Raw genomic sequence first — 20,605 nt, 5'->3', positions numbered from 1 at the left:
TACATTATTTACAATATTGACACTTTTTAGGATGCAACAACAGACGACATAGACTGAAGCGACCAACACACCATAAACTATACACTACTGCCATTTAACGTCTTGGAGTTGCAACTGCTATTGCAACTTAGTGTCATACTGGACCTGCAAATGTAACTCAGAAATGTGATAATAAAATAAGATATAACAACTGGACAGCAGTTATCATAATCAGCTCATTTTTCAATGATGCAATAAAAATATTGATTTTCATTATCAAAATCCATTAACATTTATTAATAAACACAAAAGTCCAACCACCGGGCCGTGGCCCAGTACCGGTCCGTGGATCGATTGGTACCGGGCCGCACAAGAAATAAAAAAAAAAAAAAAAAAAAAGTTTTTTTTTTTTTTTTTAATTATTAAATCAACATCAAAAACACAAGATACACTTACAATTAGTGCACCAACCCAAAAAACCTCCCTCCCCCATTTACACTCATTCACACTCATTCGCACAAAAGGGTTGTTTCTTTCTGTTATTAATATTCTGGTTCCTACATTATATATCAATATAGATCAATACAGTTTGCAGGGATACAGTCCGTAAGCACACATGATTGTATTTCTTTATGACAAAAAAAAAAAAAAATACCATTACCCCCTCCCCAAAATAATAGAATGGAAAATTACACTATATGTTTGAGTTTGAGTTTATTTCGAACATGCAAGCATGCATACAACTAGGGCTGCAACTAACGATTAATTTGATAATCGATTAATATGTCGATTATTACTTCGGTTAATCGGATAAAAGAGACAAACTACATTTCTATCCTTTCCAGTATTTTATTGGAAAAAAAACAGCATACTGGCACCATACTTATTTTGATTATTGTTTCTCAACTGTTTGTACATGTTGCAGATTATAAATAAAGGTTTATAAAAAAAAATGTTTTTTTTTTAAATAAAATAAAAATTGCCTCTGCGCATAGCATAGATCCAACAAATCGATGACTAAATTTATCGCCAACTATTTTTATAATAGATTTTAATCGATTTAATCGATTAGTTGTTGCAGCCCTACATACAACATGATATATCACAATTTCCAGTTTCTCTTTTCAACATAGTAGGAAGAAGCAGATCTTATTTAATCCTAACCCTTTTACATAACAGTTGCTTAAACTTTTGTTCACTTCCTGTTCTCAATTTATTCACAATTTACTCCATAAGTAATCACAATAAAAAAATTAAAAAATAATAATACTATGTGAAGTAAATTACTAGGGCTGTGAATCTTTGGGTGTCCCACAATTCGATTCAATATCGATTTTTTTTTTCAATTCAACACGATTCTGGATTCAAAAACGATTTTTTTCTTGATTCAAAAGGATTCTCTATTCATTCAATACATAGGATTTCAGCAGGATCTACCCCAGTCTGCTGACATGCAAGCAGATTAGTAGATTTTTGTAAAAAGCTCTTATAATTGTAAAGGACAATGTTTTATCAACTGATTGTAATAATGTAAATTTGTTTTAACTATTAAATGAACCAAAAATATGACTTATTTTATCTTTGTGAAAATATTGGACACAGTGTGTTGTCAAGCTTATGAGATGCGATGCAAGTGTAAGCCACTGTCACACTATAGTTCTTTTCTTTTCTTTTCTTTTTTTTTAATAAATGTCGAATGATAATGTCAATGAGGGGGTTTTAATCACTGCTATGTTGAAATTGTAACTAATATTGATACTGTTGTTGATAATATTCATTTTTGTTTTGCTACTTTTGGTTTGTTCTGTGTCGTGTTTGTGTCTCCTCTCAATTGCTCTGTTTATTGCAGTTCTGAGTGTTGCTGGGTCGGGTTTGGTTTTGGAATTGGATTGCATTGTTATGGTATTGCTGTGTCTTGTTTTGTTGGATTGATTAATTAAAGAGAATCGATTCTGAATCGCACTATGTGAGAATCGCGATTCGAATTCGAATCGATTTTTCCCCACACCCCTATAAATTACATTTCATATGGTGAGATGAGTAAGATTATTTTGAAAAAGAAAGGATGGATGGATGAAATAAATTAACAATGTTTATCATGGTTCTTCTTCTTTGTACTTTGTAAGCACTTTAAATTTGAAGAGTTTCTTGAAGTGTTACATTGTTTGATTGCTTTGCTTAATCCATTCCATAATTTAATTCCACATACAGATTTACTGAAGGTCTTAAGTGTTGTACGTGCATCCAAATGTTTTAAATTACATTTTTCTCTACTGCATATGTTACTGCACATGTCAGCAGACTAAATTAGGAGCCTTTGTTTGCTTACTTACTACTAAAAGACAAGTTGTCTAGTATGTTCACTATTTTATTTAAGGACAAACTTACAATAAGAAACATATTTAATGTTTCCTAAGATTTTTGTTAAAATAAAGCCAATAATGCAATTTTTTGTGGTCCCCTTTATTTAGAAAAGTATCGAAATTATTTTGGTACTATTACCAAAATATTGGTATCGGGACAGCACTATACCCCATACCCTTCATTATGCCCACTACTCCTACATGCATTGAGTCATTGGGACACCACTACCTTCACGGGAAGGCGCAAAAAGTAGGGATAGGGCTAAAAAGTAGGGTGAAGGGGTGTATTAAGAGTGAAACATAAATCTGTATTGCTATACAAGACACAGACTACTCCAAAGTACAGGTAAAAGCCAGTAAATTAGAATATTTTGAAAAACTTGATTTATTTCAGTAATTGCATTCAAAAGGTGTAACTTGTACATTATATTTATTCATTGCACACAGACTGATGCATTCAAATGTTTATTTCATTTAATTTTGATGATTTGAAGTGGCAACAAATGAAAATCCAAAATTCCGTGTGTCACAAAATTAGAATATTACTTAAGGCTAATACAAAAAAGGGATTTTTAGAAATGTTGGCCAACTGAAAAGTATGAAAATGAAAAATATGAGCATGTACAATACTCAATACTTGGTTGGAGCTCCTTTTGCCTCAATTACTGCGTTAATGCGGCGTGGCATGGAGTCGATGAGTTTCTGGCACTGCTCAGGTGTTATGAGAGCCCAGGTTGCTCTGATAGTGGCCTTCAACTCTTCTGTGTTTTTGGGTCTGGCATTCTGCATCTTCCTTTTCACAATACCCCACAGATTTTCTATGGGGCTAAGGTCAGGGGAGTTGGCGGGCCAATTTAGAACAGAAATACCATGGTCCGTAAACCAGGCACGGGTAGATTTTGCGCTGTGTGCAGGCGCCAAGTCCTGTTGGAACTTGAAATCTCCATCTCCATAGAGCAGGTCAGCAGCAGGAAGCATGAAGTGCTCTAAAACTTGCTGGTAGACGGCTGCGTTGACCCTGGATCTCAGGAAACAGAGTGGACCGACACCAGCAGATGACATGGCACCCCAAACCATCACCCAACCATGCAAATTTTGCATTTCCTTTGGAAATCGAGGTCCCAGAGTCTGGAGGAAGACAGGAGAGGCACAGGATCCACGTTGCCTGAAGTCTAGTGTAAAGTTTCCACCATCAGTGATGGTTTGGGGTGCCATGTCATCTGCTGGTGTCGGTCCACTCTGTTTCCTGAGATCCAGGGTCAACGCAGCCGTCTACCAGCAAGTTTTAGAGCACTTCATGCTTCCTGCTGCTGACCTGCTCTATGGAGATGGAGATTTCAAGTTCCAACAGGACTTGGCGCCTGCACACAGCGCAAAATCTACCCGTGCCTGGTTTACGGACCATGGTATTTCTGTTCTAAATTGGCCCGCCAACTCCCCTGACCTTAGCCCCATAGAAAATCTGTGGGGTATTGTGAAAAGGAAGATGCAGAATGCCAGACCCAAAAACGCAGAAGAGTTGAAGGCCACTATCAGAGCAACCTGGGCTCTCATAACACCTGAGCAGTGCCAGAAACTCATCGACTCCATGCCACGCCGCATTAACGCAGTAATTGAGGCAAAAGGAGCTCCAACCAAGTATTGAGTATTGTACATGCTCATATTTTTAATTTTCATACTTTTCAGTTGGCCAACATTTCTAAAAATCCCTTTTTTGTATTAGCCTTAAATAATATTCTAATTTTGTGACACACGGAATTGTGGATTTTCATTTGTTGCCACTTCAAATCATCAAAATTAAATGAAATAAACATTTGAATGCATCAGTCTGTGTGCAATGAATAAATATCATGTACAAGTTACACCTTTTGAATGCAATTACTGAAATAAATCAAGTTTTTCAAAATATTCTAATTTACTGGCTTTTACCTGTACATCCAAGTTGACTTTGTAGTATTGTCCCCTGAGAAGATGGCCTGTGAGATGCCGGATGTTGTGGTCTAATATCACTTCCTGTCGTTTCAAGATCTTAAAGCCCTCGGAGAAGAAGGCCAAATATCAGTACGGGGGGGTCAATTCTGGTCGGCCAGTCACTCCGTCCCGCACCACTCAGGCCCCCAAGAAGAGGTGAACGTACCACCTTCTGTGCACACAGTAACCCCAACACCACCTGGCTTATCGGAATACTCGTCCTCCCTCCCGACTCCACTGACAGCTCTTTTCTTAATGTGTACATACATTTGCTGTGACCAATCTTTTTTCTGCCTGTTTGTTCATATTTTTGATATTATTAACACTTTACTGTGGTTTCTCTCTGTTGAGGTATTTTGTTTTTAATTTCCTAAAAAGGACAAAATAAGTAGACCTATTGCCTCTGTCACTCATAACGGTTTTTGAAATAGCCGACATGAATAACACAATAAATACGCTCACGTTGTGTATTACGTATATTTAAACTACAACAAAAAAACCCAGTATTGACATGCTCCTCTATAATCCTCTTCGTCATGTGGTGAGAAATGCATTTATTTGCTGGCATTTCAGGAACTCAAGTGCTCAGTAATAGTCACCGGTCAGTATTTTTTTTAATTCTTATTATTTTTGCAGCATATTAATGCAATATTTAGTGTTGCACAAAATGTCGTCCTTTGGTGGCTTTGAGGCAAAAATGTCCATCCTCTTCCTTCTTCCTCGTTATTTTTGTTGTTGTTTTATTATAATTTTTTTTACAATGTGCGCGTGGGTGCATGTCTCGCATTGCTACGTGATTGTGGCGCCCCCTGGTGTGTAGATACAGTAGTGCAGCACCAAGTAGGCCTCAAAAACAACTCAAAAGTAACTGCAAAGATCCTCCTGGTTCTTAAAAAAACAGCCTCAAGCCTATCGCAAATGTGTTCTGTTATACAGTTTGGATATTTCTCTGCTCAGTTTCAGTTTGCTCTTGTCACAAACTTTAATTTATTTCATAAAACAATCTTCGTTACGACGATGACACGGAATGAGTGAGGTGTTAATTAAAAGTTTTTGCAATTTGTACAAGTTTGAAAGTCCTTAAATGAATAAAATATGTGGAAGGAAAGTCTAAAAATGTGTTTTTTCTGTGTACTGCTTTTCCTTGCGAGGGTCACAGGTGAGCTGGAGTCTACCCCAGCTAGGGCACTGGTGCACCAGTCAATCCCAATCACATAGACTTGGTTGGATTGGGTGCAATTTAGTCTCTAATTAATCTAACTTGCATGTTTTTGGAACCCTAGTCCACTGTGCAGAAGGGCCTTTATGGGGGTTAATTTGTGTTCTTATTTAGAAAGTTTTTATTTTATACTGGATTTATGTAACATAGTTTTTAGTTTGAATTTTTTAACTGCATTTTTTTTTACATCAAATTATGCTGAAAATGTAATACTATTTTTATTTTTTTTTAAAGGGAAATACAGTGTGTAAAAAAATGTGGGTATAAAGATTCAGTGCAGAAAGATTTGCTGCTTCAAAACATAAAACCCACTTCCGGTAAATTAAGACGGAGGCTATCCATCCTGTCTCAGAATTTTGCAAGACCCTTGTCACGTGACTTCAAACGTAACACCTCAATGGCTGATTGTGCGTCAGTGGCGATTCAATTTACCGGAAGTGAGGTTTTATTTTTTTAACTTTATTTAAATAACAATATAATAAAGACATTTTATCAATGAAAACAACAATATCCATGTATTTTATACAATAACAAGAAATTGTAACACAGACAAAGAAAGAAGAAAAACTAAATAAATAAACATGTGGGGATAACACTCGAAAAATAAAATAAAAAGCAAATAAAAGTATCATTCACTTCATCAGTGAATTTTCAGAGTTCGTTGCTGATTTAGTGACGCACGCCGCCAATATAATCATAATGGGGGACTTTAATATCCATATGAATACCCCATCGGACCCTCAGTGCATGGCGCTCCAGACTATAATTGATAGCTGTGGTCTTACACAAATAATAAATGAACCTACGCATCGCAACGGAAATACGCTAGATCTAGTGCTGGTCAGGGGTGTCACCACCTCCAAAGTTACGATACTCCCGTGTACTAAAGTAATGTCCGATCATTACCTTATAAAATTCGAAGTTCTGACTCATTGTCAACAAACTAATAATAATAACTACTATAGCAGCCGCAACATTAATGCTGCCACAACGATGACTCTTGCTGGCCTACTGCCTTCGGTAATGGCACCATTCCCAAATTATGTCGGCTCTATTGATAACCTCACTAACGACGCCCTGCGCGACACCATTGATAGTATAGCACCGCTAAAGCTTAAAAGAGCCCCTAAAAGGCGCACCCCATGGTTTACAGAAGAAACTAAAGCCCATAAATTATCATGTAGAAAGCTGGAACGCAAATGGCGCGCTACTAAACTTGAGGTTTTCCATCAAGCATGGAGTGATAGTTTAATAACTTATAAACACATGCTTACCCTAGCTAAAGCTAAATATTACTCAAATCTCATCCACCTCAACAAAAATGATCCGAAATTTTTGTTTAGTACAGTAGCATCGCTAACCCAACAAGGGACTCCTCCCGGTAGCTCCACCCACTCAGCAGATGATTTTATGAATTTCTTTAATAAGAAAATTGAACTCTTTAGAAAGGAGATTAAAGACAATGCATCGCAGCTACAACTGGGTTCTATTAACACAGATACGACTGTATCTACGAAGGATACCGCCCTCCAAAATAGTTTCTCTCTCTTTGATGAAATAACATTAGAGGAATTGTTCAGATGTGTTAAGGGGACAAAACAAACAACATGTTTACTTGACCCATTTCCTGGGAAACTTATTAAGGAGCTTTTTGTATTATTAGGTCCATCAGTGCTAAATATTATAAACTTATCACTTTCCTCTGGCACTGTTCCACTAGCATTCAAAAAAGCGGTTATTCATCCTTTGCTCAAAAGACCTAACCTCGATCCTGACCTCATGGTAAACTACCGGCCGGTGTCCCACCTTCCGTTTATCTCGAAAATCCTCGAAAAAATTGCCGCACAGCAGCTAAATGAACACTTAGTGTCGAACAATCTCTGTGAACCTTTTCAATCCGGTTTCAGGGCAAATCACTCTACGGAGACAGCCCTCGCAAAAATGACTGCTAACGATGGATTCTGATGCGTCATCTATGTTGCTGCTTCTTGATCTTAGCGCTGCTTTCGATACCGTCGATCATAATATTTTATTAGAGCGTATCAAAACACGTATTGGTATGTCAGACTTAGCCTTGTCGTGGTTTAACTCTTATCTTACTGACAGGATGCAGTGCGTCTCCCATAACAATGTGACCTCGGACTATGTTAAGGTAACGTGCGGAGTCCCCCAAGGTTCGGTTCTTGGCCCTGCACTCTTTAGTATTTACATGCTGCCGCTAGGCGACATCATACGCAAATACGGTGTTAGCTTTCATTGCTATGCTGATGACACCCAACTCTACATGCCCCTAAAGCTGACCAACACGCCGGATTGTAGTCAGCTGGAGGCGTGTCTTAATGAAATTAAACAATGGATGTCCGCCAACTTCTTGCAACTCAACACTAAGAAAACGGAAATGCTGATTATCGGTCCTGCTAAACACCGACATTTATTTGATAATACCACCTTAACATTTGACAACCAAACAATTACACAAAGCGACTCAGTAAAGAATCTGGGTATTATCTTCGACCCAACTCTCTCCTTTGAGTCACACATTAAGAGTGTTACTAAAACGGCCTTCTTTCATCTCCGTAATATCGCTAAAATTCGTTCCATTTTGTCCACTAGCGACGCTGAGATCATTATTCATGCGTTCGTTACGTCTCGTCTCGATTACTGTAACGTATTATTTTCGGGTCTCCCTATGTCTAGCATTAAAAGACTACAGTTGGTACAAAATGCGGCTGCTAGACTTTTGACAAGAACAAGAAAGTTTGATCATATTAGGCCTATACTGGCTCACCTGCACTGGCTTGCTGTGCACTTAAGATGTGACTTTAAGGTTTTACTACTTACGTATAAAATACCACACGGTCTAGCTCCAGCCTATCTTACCGATTGTATTGTACCATATGTCCCGGCAAGAAATCTGCGTTCAAAGAACTCCGGCTTATTAGTGATTCCCAGAGCCCAAAAAAAGTCTGCGGGCTGTAGAGCGTTTTCTATTGGGGCTCCAGCACTATGGAATGCCCTCCCGGTAACAGTTAGAGATGCTACCTCAGTAGAAACATTTAAGTCCCATCTCAAAACTCATTTGTATACTCTAGCCTTTGAATAGCCCCCCTTTTTTAGACCAGTTGATCTGCCGTTTCTTTTCTTTTCTCCTCTGCTCCCCCCTATCCCTTGTGGAGGGGAAGACACACAGATCCGGTTGCCATGGATGGGGTGCTGGCTGTCCGGGGTCGGGACCCGGGGTGGACCGCTCGCCTGTATATCGGTTGGGAACATCTCTGCGCTGCTGACCCGTCTCCGCTCGGGATGGTTTCCTGCTGACCCCACTGTGGACTGGACTCTTACTGTTATGCTGGATCCACTATGGACTGGACTCTCACAATATTATGTTAGACCCACTCGACATCCATTGCATTCGGTCTCCCTAGAGGGGGGGGGTTACCCACATATGCGGTCCTCTCCAAGGTTTCTCATAGTCATTCACATCGACGTCCCACTGGGGTGAGTTTTTCCTTGCCCTTATGTGGGCTATACCGAGGATGTCGTTGTGGCTTGTGCAGCCCTTTGAGACACTTGTGATTTAGGGCTATATAAATAAACATTGATTGATTGATTGATCAAGCTATACTATTTGTTCTTAGATGGTAATTGTTTTAAAAAAAATAATTGGGGAGGTTATCATGACCTTTTTATGTTTTATGTTTCTTTAGGGTTTTTTTGTTTGTTTTTATGTTTCATTTTAACTTATTTTTTCATGTATTTATTTATTTCAGGCAATGACATAAAAAAAAGAAAACAGTTGACAACACATAATAACAAACTAATACAGTGTAAAAGGTAATGTACAGTGCGTATTGCATGATTGTCCAGTTTTGCCTGAAAGGGAGTGGGAAGAAGATAACTTGTTTGTTTCATTATTAGTGAGTTATGCCATTTTTTCAAATTAGAATAAAATACAAACATATTTAGTTTGCATGACATTACTCTGGATTTTTGAATATAGAATGTTCTATATTCCACAGTTTGACTGCATTCTCAAAGTCTTAATGAAATTAACAATGCAAAAACAAGCAGTTCTTCTTTGAAATAAATCAAAGCATGTATTGTCAGTCCCGGACAGAAGATAATAAATACCTGGGAGATGTGATATTCAAAAAACTCATCTTTCAACATGACAAACTGAGTACCCCGGAGAAAAATCCCGGATGGATGAGTTAGTTATTATAATTATAATTATTATTATTATAATTTGTGAATTATTTTAACACGTACATCTTGAACGTTCTTTGGGGATGATAAATATGTTTTGTTCAGTACATTTTTAGGGCCCGCATGGCCCATTGCAAAAGGACTCCCGAAGGGAGTCCTTATGCAATGGGACATAAGGACCTATTGAATTTGTAAGGTTGTATTCTTTATTCTTCCGCCGCCACATTAAACTGTAATTTGACCCACTTAACATGCTTCAAAACTCACCATATTTGACCCACACATCAGGACCTGCGAAAATGACCTTTTTTTAAAAAAAAAAAAACCTCAAAACTCAAAATTGCGCTCTAGCGCAAAAATCAACAGGAAGTTGGCAATTCCCCCTTCAAGACAAAAAAGTACTAAAAGCAGTCACTTTTGCCTCTTTGAGCTGTAATTTGACCCCCTTAACATGCTTCAAAACTCACCGAACTGAACACACACATCAGGACTGGCAAAAATTGCGATCTAATAAAAAAACCTAACCCCAAATCTCAAAAATGTGCTCTAGCGCAATTTTTTAATGAAACGCACAAAAAACGGCTCCTCGGATGAAAAAACTGACAAAACTGCCTGTAACTCCCACTGGGAAGGTCGGAGAGACATGAAACAAAAACCTCTATGTAGGGCTCACTTAGACCTACATTTCATAAATTGCCAACCCCCAGCAAAATTCAACAGGAAGTTTGCTATTCCCCCTTCAAAACAATTTTTTTGTAAAAACCGGTCACCTTCCTTCAAAAACTATCTCCTCTGAGCGCGTTTGTCGTTTCGGCTTCAAACTAACACAGGAGAGAGATTAAACCCTTGTGTATAAAATAACAGAACAGCGTTTTAATACCTGCTCCGGTTTTGATTTTATGACCCTTCAAAGACCCGCTGCGCTGCTGTTTTTTTAAGATGGCTGCTTAAAAGCAGGAAGCACCAGCGTGCCCACACAATGCAGACAAGGTAGGTACACTAGACAAAAGTATTGGGACACTTATGACTACCACCGGACAAAAGTATTGGGACACTTAGGCCGAAAACTGGACAAAAGTATTGGGACACTTAGGCCGAAAACTGGACAAAAGTATTGGGACACTTGGGACTACAACTTGACAAAAGTATTGGGACACTTGGGACTAAAACTGGACAAAAGTATTGTGACACTTAGGACTAGCACCTGCCAAATACGCGGGCCCGACCAACGCTGCTTGCAGCTTTAATTTTTCCTGAAATCAATATGAGAGCAGGAGTTCCTCCAGAACGTGAGTGAGTCTTGAGTTTTGAAGCAACGAATATTTCTGAACCGATTTTTTTTTTTTTTTTTTACACTGAATTTTTCAACACTGTATGTCAGCAAATTTAAATTTCAAACACACAAATTTTGCTCACAAACTTGTATTCAATTGATGGAAAAAAGAACAGTTCACAAAATTCAAACGCAAAAAATTCAGTTACGTAAATTCAGTGTCTAAAAAAAGCTTTTGTTATTAAGACACAAATTAACCTACAGGTAAAAGCCAGTAAATTAGAATATTTTGAAAAACTTGATTTATTTCAGTAATTGCATTCAAAAGGTGTAACTTGTACATTATATTTATTCATTGCACACAGACTGATGCATTCAAATGTTTATTTCATTTAATTTTGATGATTTGAAGTGGCAACAAATGAAAATCCAAAATTCCGTGTGTCACAAAATTAGAATATTACTTAAGGCTAATACAAAAAAGGGATTTTTAGAAATGTTGGCCAACTGAAAAGTATGAAAATGAAAAATATGAGCATGTACAATACTCAATACTTGGTTGGAGCTCCTTTTGCCTCAATTACTGCGTTAATGCGGCGTGGCATGGAGTCGATGAGTTTCTGGCACTGCTCAGGTGTTATGAGAGCCCAGGTTGCTCTGATAGTGGCCTTCAACTCTTCTGCGTTTTTGGGTCTGGCATTCTGCATCTTGCTTTTCACAATACCCCACAGATTTTCTATGGGGCTAAGGTCAGGGGAGTTGGCGGGCCAATTTAGAACAGAAATACCATGGTCCGTAAACCAGGCACGGGTAGATTTTGCGCTGTGTGCAGGCGCCAAGTCCTGTTGGAACTTGAAATCTCCATCTCCATAGAGCAGGTCAGCAGCAGGAAGCATGAAGTGCTCTAAAACTTGCTGGTAGACGGCTGCGTTGACCCTGGATCTCAGGAAACAGAGTGGACCGACACCAGCAGATGACATGGCACCCCAAACCATCACCCAACCATGCAAATTTTGCATTTCCTTTGGAAATCGAGGTCCCAGAGTCTGGAGGAAGACAGGAGAGGCACAGGATCCACGTTGCCTGAAGTCTAGTGTAAAGTTTCCACCATCAGTGATGGTTTGGGGTGCCATGTCATCTGCTGGTGTCGGTCCACTCTGTTTCCTGAGATCCAGGGTCAACACAGCCGTCTACCAGCAAGTTTTAGAGCACTTCATGCTTCCTGCTGCTGACCTGCTCTATGGAGATGGAGATTTCAAGTTCCAACAGGACTTGGCGCCTGCACACAGCGCAAAATCTACCCGTGCCTGGTTTACGGACCATGGTATTTCTGTTCTAAATTGGCCCGCCAACTCCCCTGACCTTAGCCCCATAGAAAATCTGTGGGGTATTGTGAAAAGGAAGATGCAGAATGCCAGACCCAAAAACGCAGAAGAGTTGAAGGCCACTATCAGAGCAACCTGGGCTCTCATAACACCTGAGCAGTGCCAGAAACTCATCGACTCCATGCCACGCCGCATTAACGCAGTAATTGAGGCAAAAGGAGCTCCAACCAAGTATTGAGTATTGTACATGCTCATATTTTTCATTTTCATACTTTTCAGTTGGCCAACATTTCTAAAAATCCCTTTTTTGTATTAGCCTTAAGTAATATTCTAATTTTGTGACACACGGAATTTTGGATTTTCATTTGTTGCCACTTCAAATCATCAAAATTAAATGAAATAAACATTTGAATGCATCAGTCTGTGTGCAATGAATAAATATAATGTACAAGTTACACCTTTTGAATGCAATTACTGAAATAAATCAAGTTTTTCAAAATATTCTAATTTACTGGCTTTTACCTGTATATACCTCTTCTTTAACGTGTTTTCAAAAATAAGATGGGAAATTAACATACGACACTTATATACATGTGTGATAATATGATATAGAAATGTGACATTTATAAGTAGACTAAAAGTTACAATGAAAGTGGAAAATAAAAGATTATACAAATTGTGAGGGTGTAATACAAACTTTCGACAATAGAGGCGCTGTTTACGGAATGACTTATTTTCCACAGCCGCTGTGTCAGTTGATGGCAGCTACGTCACAAACGGTAGGTCCGGTTTGATACAAATACGCATTTTACGTGCTCGTCACACCTTAATTTTTATAACATGTTATAAAATATATATATAAAAAATATAATAATATATACAACATAACATATTAATAGTTCATCTTGGTCGAGTGACACTGTCCCACTCGATGGCAGCCTTCCTTTCCAGCTGTTTGCTGTTGTGACCGCTCCAAAGTTGACCAATGCAGGTAATGTTGACTTTAAAAGATGTTCTTTCCGTTCGGTGACTTTGTGCTACTATACATTTGTTATATATTAAGTTAATTCGGCAAATGACGCTATAACGTTCAACTGTTCTTTTTGGCTTGCCAGCATTTCAAAGCTACTTTCTATTTGTTTTTAAAACAATTGTCCCAAATAATGAAATAGTCGTGTTTTATTCCAGTAGATGTGCAGAGTTTAATTGTAGGCTTTGTATCTTTAGCGTATTCCAAAAGCGGTTATGCTAGGTATTTTATTTTGAAGGACACCGTTGCGTAATTCCGGTAATAACGTCCGTCGGTTATTGAAAACAATTTGCTGTTACCATTCTCTGTGTGTGCGTATGTGTTGTATTTAAACAAGTACTATACAACATGTGTTTGCCGTTGTTCGTGATGCAGGAGAAGAGAGCAAAAAAGCAACGTTACCGCTTTCGGTTTTTCAAAATAAAATGGCCCACAAAACAACAACAGACTGGCTCGTTTAATAGTTTTTCTTATTAAGGAAACAATTACTAGTATCAGTTAAGAAATCGATGTGGCTCAGAATAATTTACACAAATATTACCTTATTCATAGGAATTATTCTGTAATGTTGACTATATATATATATATATATATATCTTTTTCATTGTACACATTCCATAAGGCGGAGTCATATTTCCATACTTTTACAGTGACTAAAAGTTTTAATTTCCCCCCAAAACACTGTAGCACAAGTGCTTTTTGACAATACACAGAATGACACAAACTAAGTAAGTATAAAATGCATTATAACAATATAAATATAACTAGAATAAAAATGAGAAGATAATTAAAATGTAAGTAATACAATTTGTACCACCAAGCCTGGTGTGTGTGTATGATTAAACTACTACAGGTAAAAGCCAGTAAATTAGAATATTTTGAAAAACTTGATTTATTTCAGTAATTGCATTCAAAAGGTGTAACTTGTACATTATATTTATTCATTGCACACAGACTGATGCATTCAAATGTTTATTTCATTTAATTTTGATGATTTGAAGTGGCAACAAATGAAAATCCAAAATTCCGTGTGTCACAAAATTAGAATATTACTTAAGGCTAATACAAAAAAGGGATTTTTAGAAATGTTGGCCAACTGAAAAGTATGAAAATGAAAAATATGAGCATGTACAATACTCAATACTTGGTTGGAGCTCCTTTTGCCTCAATTACTGCGTTAATGCGGCGTGGCATGGAGTCGATGAGTTTCTGGCACTGCTCAGGTGTTATGAGAGCCCAGGTTGCTCTGATAGTGGCCTTCAACTCTTCTGCGTTTTTGGGTCTGGCATTCTGCATCTTCCTTTTCACAATACCCCACAGATTTTCTATGGGGCTAAGGTCAGGGGAGTTGGCGGGCCAATTTAGAACAGAAATACCATGGTCCGTAAACTAGGCACGGGTAGATTTTGCGCTGTGTGCAGGCGCCAAGTCCTGTTGGAACTTGAAATCTCCATCTCCATAGAGCAGGTCAGCAGCAGGAAGCATGAAGTGCTCTAAAACTTGCTGGTAGACTGCTGCGTTGACCCTGGATCTCAGGAAACAGAGTGGACCGACACCAGCAGATGACATGGCACCCCAAACCATCAGCCAACCATGCAAATTTTGCATTTCCTTTGGAAATCGAGGTCCCAGAGTCTGGAGGAAGACAGGAGAGGCACAGGATCCACGTTGCCTGAAGTCTAGTGTAAAGTTTCCACCATCAGTGATGGTTTGGGGTGCCATGTCATCTGCTGGTGTCGGTCCACTCTGTTTCCTGAGATCCAGGGTCAACGCAGCCGTCTACCAGCAAGTTTTAGAGCACTTCATGCTTCCTGCTGCTGACCTGCTCTATGGAGATGGAGATTTCAAGTTCCAACAGGACTTGGCGCCTGCACACAGCGCAAAATCTACCCGTGCCTGGTTTACGGACCATGGTATTTCTGTTCTAAATTGGCCCGCCAACTCCCCTGACCTAAGCCCCATAGAAAATCTGTGGGGTATTGTGAAAAGGAAGATGCAGAATGCCAGACCCAAAAACGCAGAAGAGTTGAAGGCCACTATCAGAGCAACCTGGGCTCTCATAACACCTGAGCAGTGCCAGAAACTCATCGACTCCATGCCACGCCGCATTAACGCTGTAATTGAGGCAAAAGGAGCTCCAACCAAGTATTGAGTATTGTACATGCTCATATTTTTCATTTTCATACTTTTCAGTTGGCCAACATTTCTAAAAATCCCTTTTTTGTATTAGCCTTAAGTAATATTCTAATTTTGTGACACACGGAATTTTGGATTTTCATTTGTTGCCACTTCAAATCATCAAAATTAAATGAAATAAACATTTGAATGCATCAGTCTGTGTGCAATGAATAAATATAATGTACAAGTTACACCTTTTGAATGCAATTACTGAAATAAATCAAGTTTTTCAAAATATTCTAATTTACTAGCTTTTACCTGTATATATCAGCACAATGAACCCAAAAAGAGAAACCAAATAAATAAATACATTTAAGAAAATTATTTTTTTAAATAATTCTGTACATTATTATTTTTTATTTAAAAATAAATTGATTTACTGGAACTTCACTTTTTAATTTTTTTTATTTTGCCTGTAATTCACAATCCTTACGTAAGACGAGCACACATTTTTCTTTTTCATTCAACTTCACTGATTACTACTACTCACTGCAATAAAACATCACTTACTGTACAACAGGAGTGTCAAACTCATTTTAGCTCAGGGGCCGCATGGAGGAAAATCTGTGCGCACCCGGGCCGGAATATTAAAATCGTGGCATTAAAACAAAAAAATAAAGACAACTTCAGATTGTTTTCTTTGTCTTACTTTGGCCAAAAATAGAACAAACACGTTCTGAAAATATTACAATAAAAATATAGAAAAAAATACCGGCAGCGGTAAAGTTTAGATCCATGAAGGAAAGAAGAAAGGGAATGAATGTTTATAACTTAATACATTTACATAAGCATAAACATGTTTTCTTTTGTGTTATTCTTTTTAATGAATTAACGTTTATGACAACCTTTTCCCATAACACAATATAGAATGTGAGATGTAACGGGATAATGCATACATTTATCATTTGTTTTCAAAACAGTTACAAAAAAGTGGGATCCCAAAAATGTACCGAGGGACCCCATTTTTATGACTTGATGGGGTCCCTGGCACCAACACTGATGGAGTATCGGTGCGTGCAAAACAGCAGCAGGCGGCTGTGGCCTGCGGGCCGGTTCTAATACTAATCAAATATCATCCCAGGGGCCGTAGTTAGTTAATTCCCTGCTGTACAACGCAGTGTTTCCCACACATTCATTTATTTGTGGCGGCCCGCCACAAAAGAATTACGGCCACCACAAATGGATTTTTCGGCTTTTGACTCGCTCGACCGCTCATAAAAGCAATGGGACTGTCTGTGAATGTTGCTTGTAGTTACACCTCAGGTGCAGTAGGTGGCGGTAGCCTACTATGCACTATGCAATAGCACTTAATTCACCTGGTGGGCCAGAAGAAGAAGAGGAAGAGGAAGAGGAAGAGGAGGGACGGACGGACGGAAGGCATCAAAATATTCGCCGGCTACTTTTCATAATGATGGCGCTTCCTACGTTTCTACCTCAAACGTCCAAAAGCTGCTGAAAGCCTTGATCCAGGATGCCATGGGGAAAAAAACTTAAATGGTGCCTTTTGGCGACAGTTAGCAGCTTGGTGGCTCATAGCCGGCTAGCTAACGCCAGAGGTGGGACCAAGTCATTGTTTTGCAAGTCACAAGTAAGTCTCAAGTCTTTGCCCTCAAGTCCGAGTCAAGTCCCGAGTCAAGACAGGCAAGCCCCGAGTCAAGTCCAAAGTCAAGACTGGAAAGTCTCAAGTCAAGTCCTAAGTCCTGCATTTTGAGTTTCGAGTCCTTTCAAGTCCTTTTAACCACAGACTAATATATTAACACAGATTGTGTATGCTTTTCAAACGCTGTATTTATTTATTAAAACAAGTGCATTTGAAATTGCAGGAAAGAAAATTGTGCTGACATTGCACTTTATAATAGCACTATTAACCAGTCATTTTAAACATTAACTCATTCCTTTACAGAACAAACACATCGAAAAATAAAGTGCAAATGTACTTATTTGTACAAAAGTGTTAACATTGAAAAAACATGACATATACGTGAACATAACAAAAAAGTTGTACTTTTTATATGTCAGGGCCCTATGCTGCATTGCATTTGCAAAAGACCAAATTAGCCAAGAGTCTGTCAGTCATTTGTGCACGATGGGGGCGTAGTATGATGCCACCATGGCTGAAAACTCGCTCCACTGGAGCACTGGAGGCAGGCACTGCCAAGACTCTCATGGCCACTCGTAACAGTGAAGGAAGAGTCTTCATGTTCAATGCCCAGAACAAAAGGGGGGGGAGAGTTTTTTTGGGTTGGTGCACTACTTGTAAGTGTATCTTGTGTTTTTTATGTTGATTTAATTAAACAAAAAAAAAAAATATATATATATATATTTCTTGTGCGGCCCGATACCAATCGATCCACGGACCAGTAGCGGGCCGCGGCCCGGTGGTTGGGGACTACTGAGGTAAACAACCAACAGTATGTCAGAAAGCTAGCTAAAACGGTACACTTATTCATAATATAGTATACATTTTAACTGACCTTTATTTTACTATTTTTGTCTTTTTTTAGGTGGCTAAAATACGCGGTGCTGCTGACCGCCGTCTAACGTTAAGTGTGATATATTGACTAACGTAACCCTGCTTAAAAAAAAATCACTGAACAAAAAGTATGAATAAGGTAGTGAACTGCAACAGATTCCCGTGTTTGCAATAACGTTATAACGTTAGCAGTGAGTTTACAGCCTCACTGATTTAACTACACAGCAAATAAAAGTCACGTTACTTAGCCAATAAACGTTATCTTACATTCAAAACTTACCGTTCTTTGTGCAACTTCAAATGACGGACGAAGTTGGAAGTTGTTGCCTCTCCATCAGTCATTTTCGAACTGCATGTGTTGCATACTGCAAACCGTTTTGTGTTGACCACCTCGTAATTTTTATACCCAAACGAAATTATTTTAGGTATCATTTTTTGTTCACTGGCGTGTGGTTTGGACATGTCTTCTTCGTTGGTTGTCCTGCAATTTGATTGGATGAATGCTGTGTGATGAAAACAAAGTAGATCTAATTTGATTGGCTGTTGTACTGAGACCACACCAGCTGACACACGCAACGCTGATAGACAAGTACACAATGAAAAATACGGAGCGCTCCCGAATAACTTTTTCATCTTTGGGTTTTGGGGAAAGTAGCAAGTCATGTCAAGTCATGTCAATTCAAAAGGCTCAAGTCCAAGTGAAGTCACAAGTCATTGATGTTAAAGTCTAAGTCGAGTTGCAAGTCTTTTTACATTTTGTCAAGTCGAGTCTAAAGTCATCAAATTCATGACTCGAGTCTGACTCGAGTCCAAGTCATGTGACTCGAGTCCACACCTCTGGCTAACGCTTGCTAGCGTGGTAGCATTGCTTCATTTTTACAGATGTTATAGGTAGATAGTAGTGATGGGACGCCTCCTCTGTGCCCTGAGAGCGGGTCTTTTCTACAGCCGGAGAAATAATAACTAAGAAGAGAAAGCGTCTAAAATTGAATACGTTGGAAAAACTGTTTTTTTTTTTAATAAAAATGTGTAAAAATAAATAAATAATAATTTCCAGGTCCACAAGCATCCTCATTCACAACACGTTCTCTTAGATTTCCATGTTACGATACATGTTCACATTATTTATTGACTGTATCTAAAAAAGACAAAACATATATTTTTATTTAAATGAAGTTATGAAATAATCCTAAATGAAATACAATGACTTGGTTTATATTATTGTATATACTAGGTCAGTGGTTCTCAACCTTTTTTCAGCAATGTACCCCCTGTGATTTTTTTTTTTAAATTCAAGTACCCCCTAATCAGAGCAAAGCATTTTTGGTTGAAAAAAAAAAAGATAAAGAAGTAAAATACAGCACTATGTCATCAGTTTCTGATTTATTAAATTGTATAACAGTGCAAAATATTGCTCATTTGTAGTGGTCTTTCTTGAACTATTTGGAAAAAAAAGATATCAAAATAACTAAAAACTTGTTGAAAAATAAACAAGTGATTCAATTATAAATAAAGATTTCTACACCTAGAAGTAATAATCAACTTAAAGTGCCCTCTTTGGGGATTGTATTAGAGATCCATCTGGATTCATGAACTTAATTCTAAACATTTCTTCACAAAAAAAAAAAATCTTTAACATCAATATTTATGGAACATGTCCACAAAAAATCTAGCTGTCAACACTGAATATTGCATAGTTACATTTCTTTTCACAGTTCTTTTTGACAGACATTTTAGTGACAAACCTGAGCTTGTGCTTCACTGAGTTTATGAACTTACATTCATATTTTGTTGAAGTATTATTCAATAAATATATAAAGGATTTTTGAATTGTTGCTATTTTTAGAATATTTTTTAAAAATCTCACGTACCCCTTGGCATACCTTCAAGTACCCCCAGGGGTTCGCGTACCCCCATTTGAGAACCACTGTACTAGGTCACAAAATCAGTGTCAGTTGAGTCGATCCATAGGTTGCCTGTAGGGATTTTTAATGTCCAGCAGATGTCATTATTTAGTGACACAGTATCGACACAGTATCAATACAGTTTTGCAATGTGTCAAAACGCTTCATGACTCCTCATCAACCCATCACTAGTAGATAGGTTATAGCTGCATCGCTCGCGGCTCGTCATATATTTAACGTTAATCCGTGATTTCACCGAGCGTTTCACTGACGGTGAGCAGCCTGACGCTGCTTCATTAACACAGCCGCTGTTTGACTCGTGGCCCGGGGCAGACGCTCGTAGTAACAGTCACGTGTTACAATACCGACGAGCTAACGTGTCCAGGTTATAACCATGTTGTCAATAAACACACATGGACTGAAGCTAAATTGTCCACTGTCCACTGCAGCATGTGAATGCAATGAAAATAATAAAATCTGAGCCAACCAGCTGTTAAAATGTTGTCCAGGTTAATGTTTTGGCCATTAAAGGCCCTTCATTTCAAGATTTCAACTGTGATTGGGCTTTAAACAGGTGGCTGACCTGTTCAGATGAGTGTAACTGATACTGGTCAAATAATGTGAAATAGCATTTAATTTTACATGTATGCAATGTCATTTAAAGGTAATTATAGATAATAATAA

General features: G+C 38.3%; 2 protein-coding genes across 4 annotated transcripts in view; both read left to right on the top strand.

Annotated features, from left to right (window-relative positions):
• The window catches only part of LOC133611408 (serine/threonine-protein phosphatase PP1-beta catalytic subunit-like), a 43,353-nt gene extending 37,923 nt beyond the window's left edge, over positions 1 to 5,430 (top strand). The window contains exon 8 of the mRNA XM_061968149.2: positions 4,369 to 5,430. Coding sequence (XP_061824133.1) covers positions 4,369 to 4,473 — 105 coding nt within the window. The 3' untranslated portion in view covers positions 4,474 to 5,430. The remainder of the gene's footprint in view (positions 1 to 4,368) is intronic.
• Positions 5,431 to 13,035: 7,605 nt separating this feature from the next.
• Positions 13,036 to 20,605, top strand: part of manea (mannosidase, endo-alpha) — a 31,981-nt gene continuing 24,411 nt past the window's right edge. For 2 of the 3 annotated variants that reach the window (XM_072913624.1, XM_061968146.2), the window contains exon 1: positions 13,036 to 13,327. The gene's annotated coding sequence lies outside the window, so the exon portion shown is untranslated. The remainder of the gene's footprint in view (positions 13,328 to 20,605) is intronic. The other variant, XM_061968147.2, reaches the window with a different exon arrangement.

The sequence above is a fragment of the Nerophis lumbriciformis genome, linkage group LG08 (genome assembly GCF_033978685.3).
Source record: "Nerophis lumbriciformis linkage group LG08, RoL_Nlum_v2.1, whole genome shotgun sequence".
Taxonomy (NCBI): domain Eukaryota; kingdom Metazoa; phylum Chordata; class Actinopteri; order Syngnathiformes; family Syngnathidae; genus Nerophis; species Nerophis lumbriciformis.
Note: the sequence above shows the minus strand (reverse complement) of the source record. Positions and strands in the feature narration are given on the sequence as shown.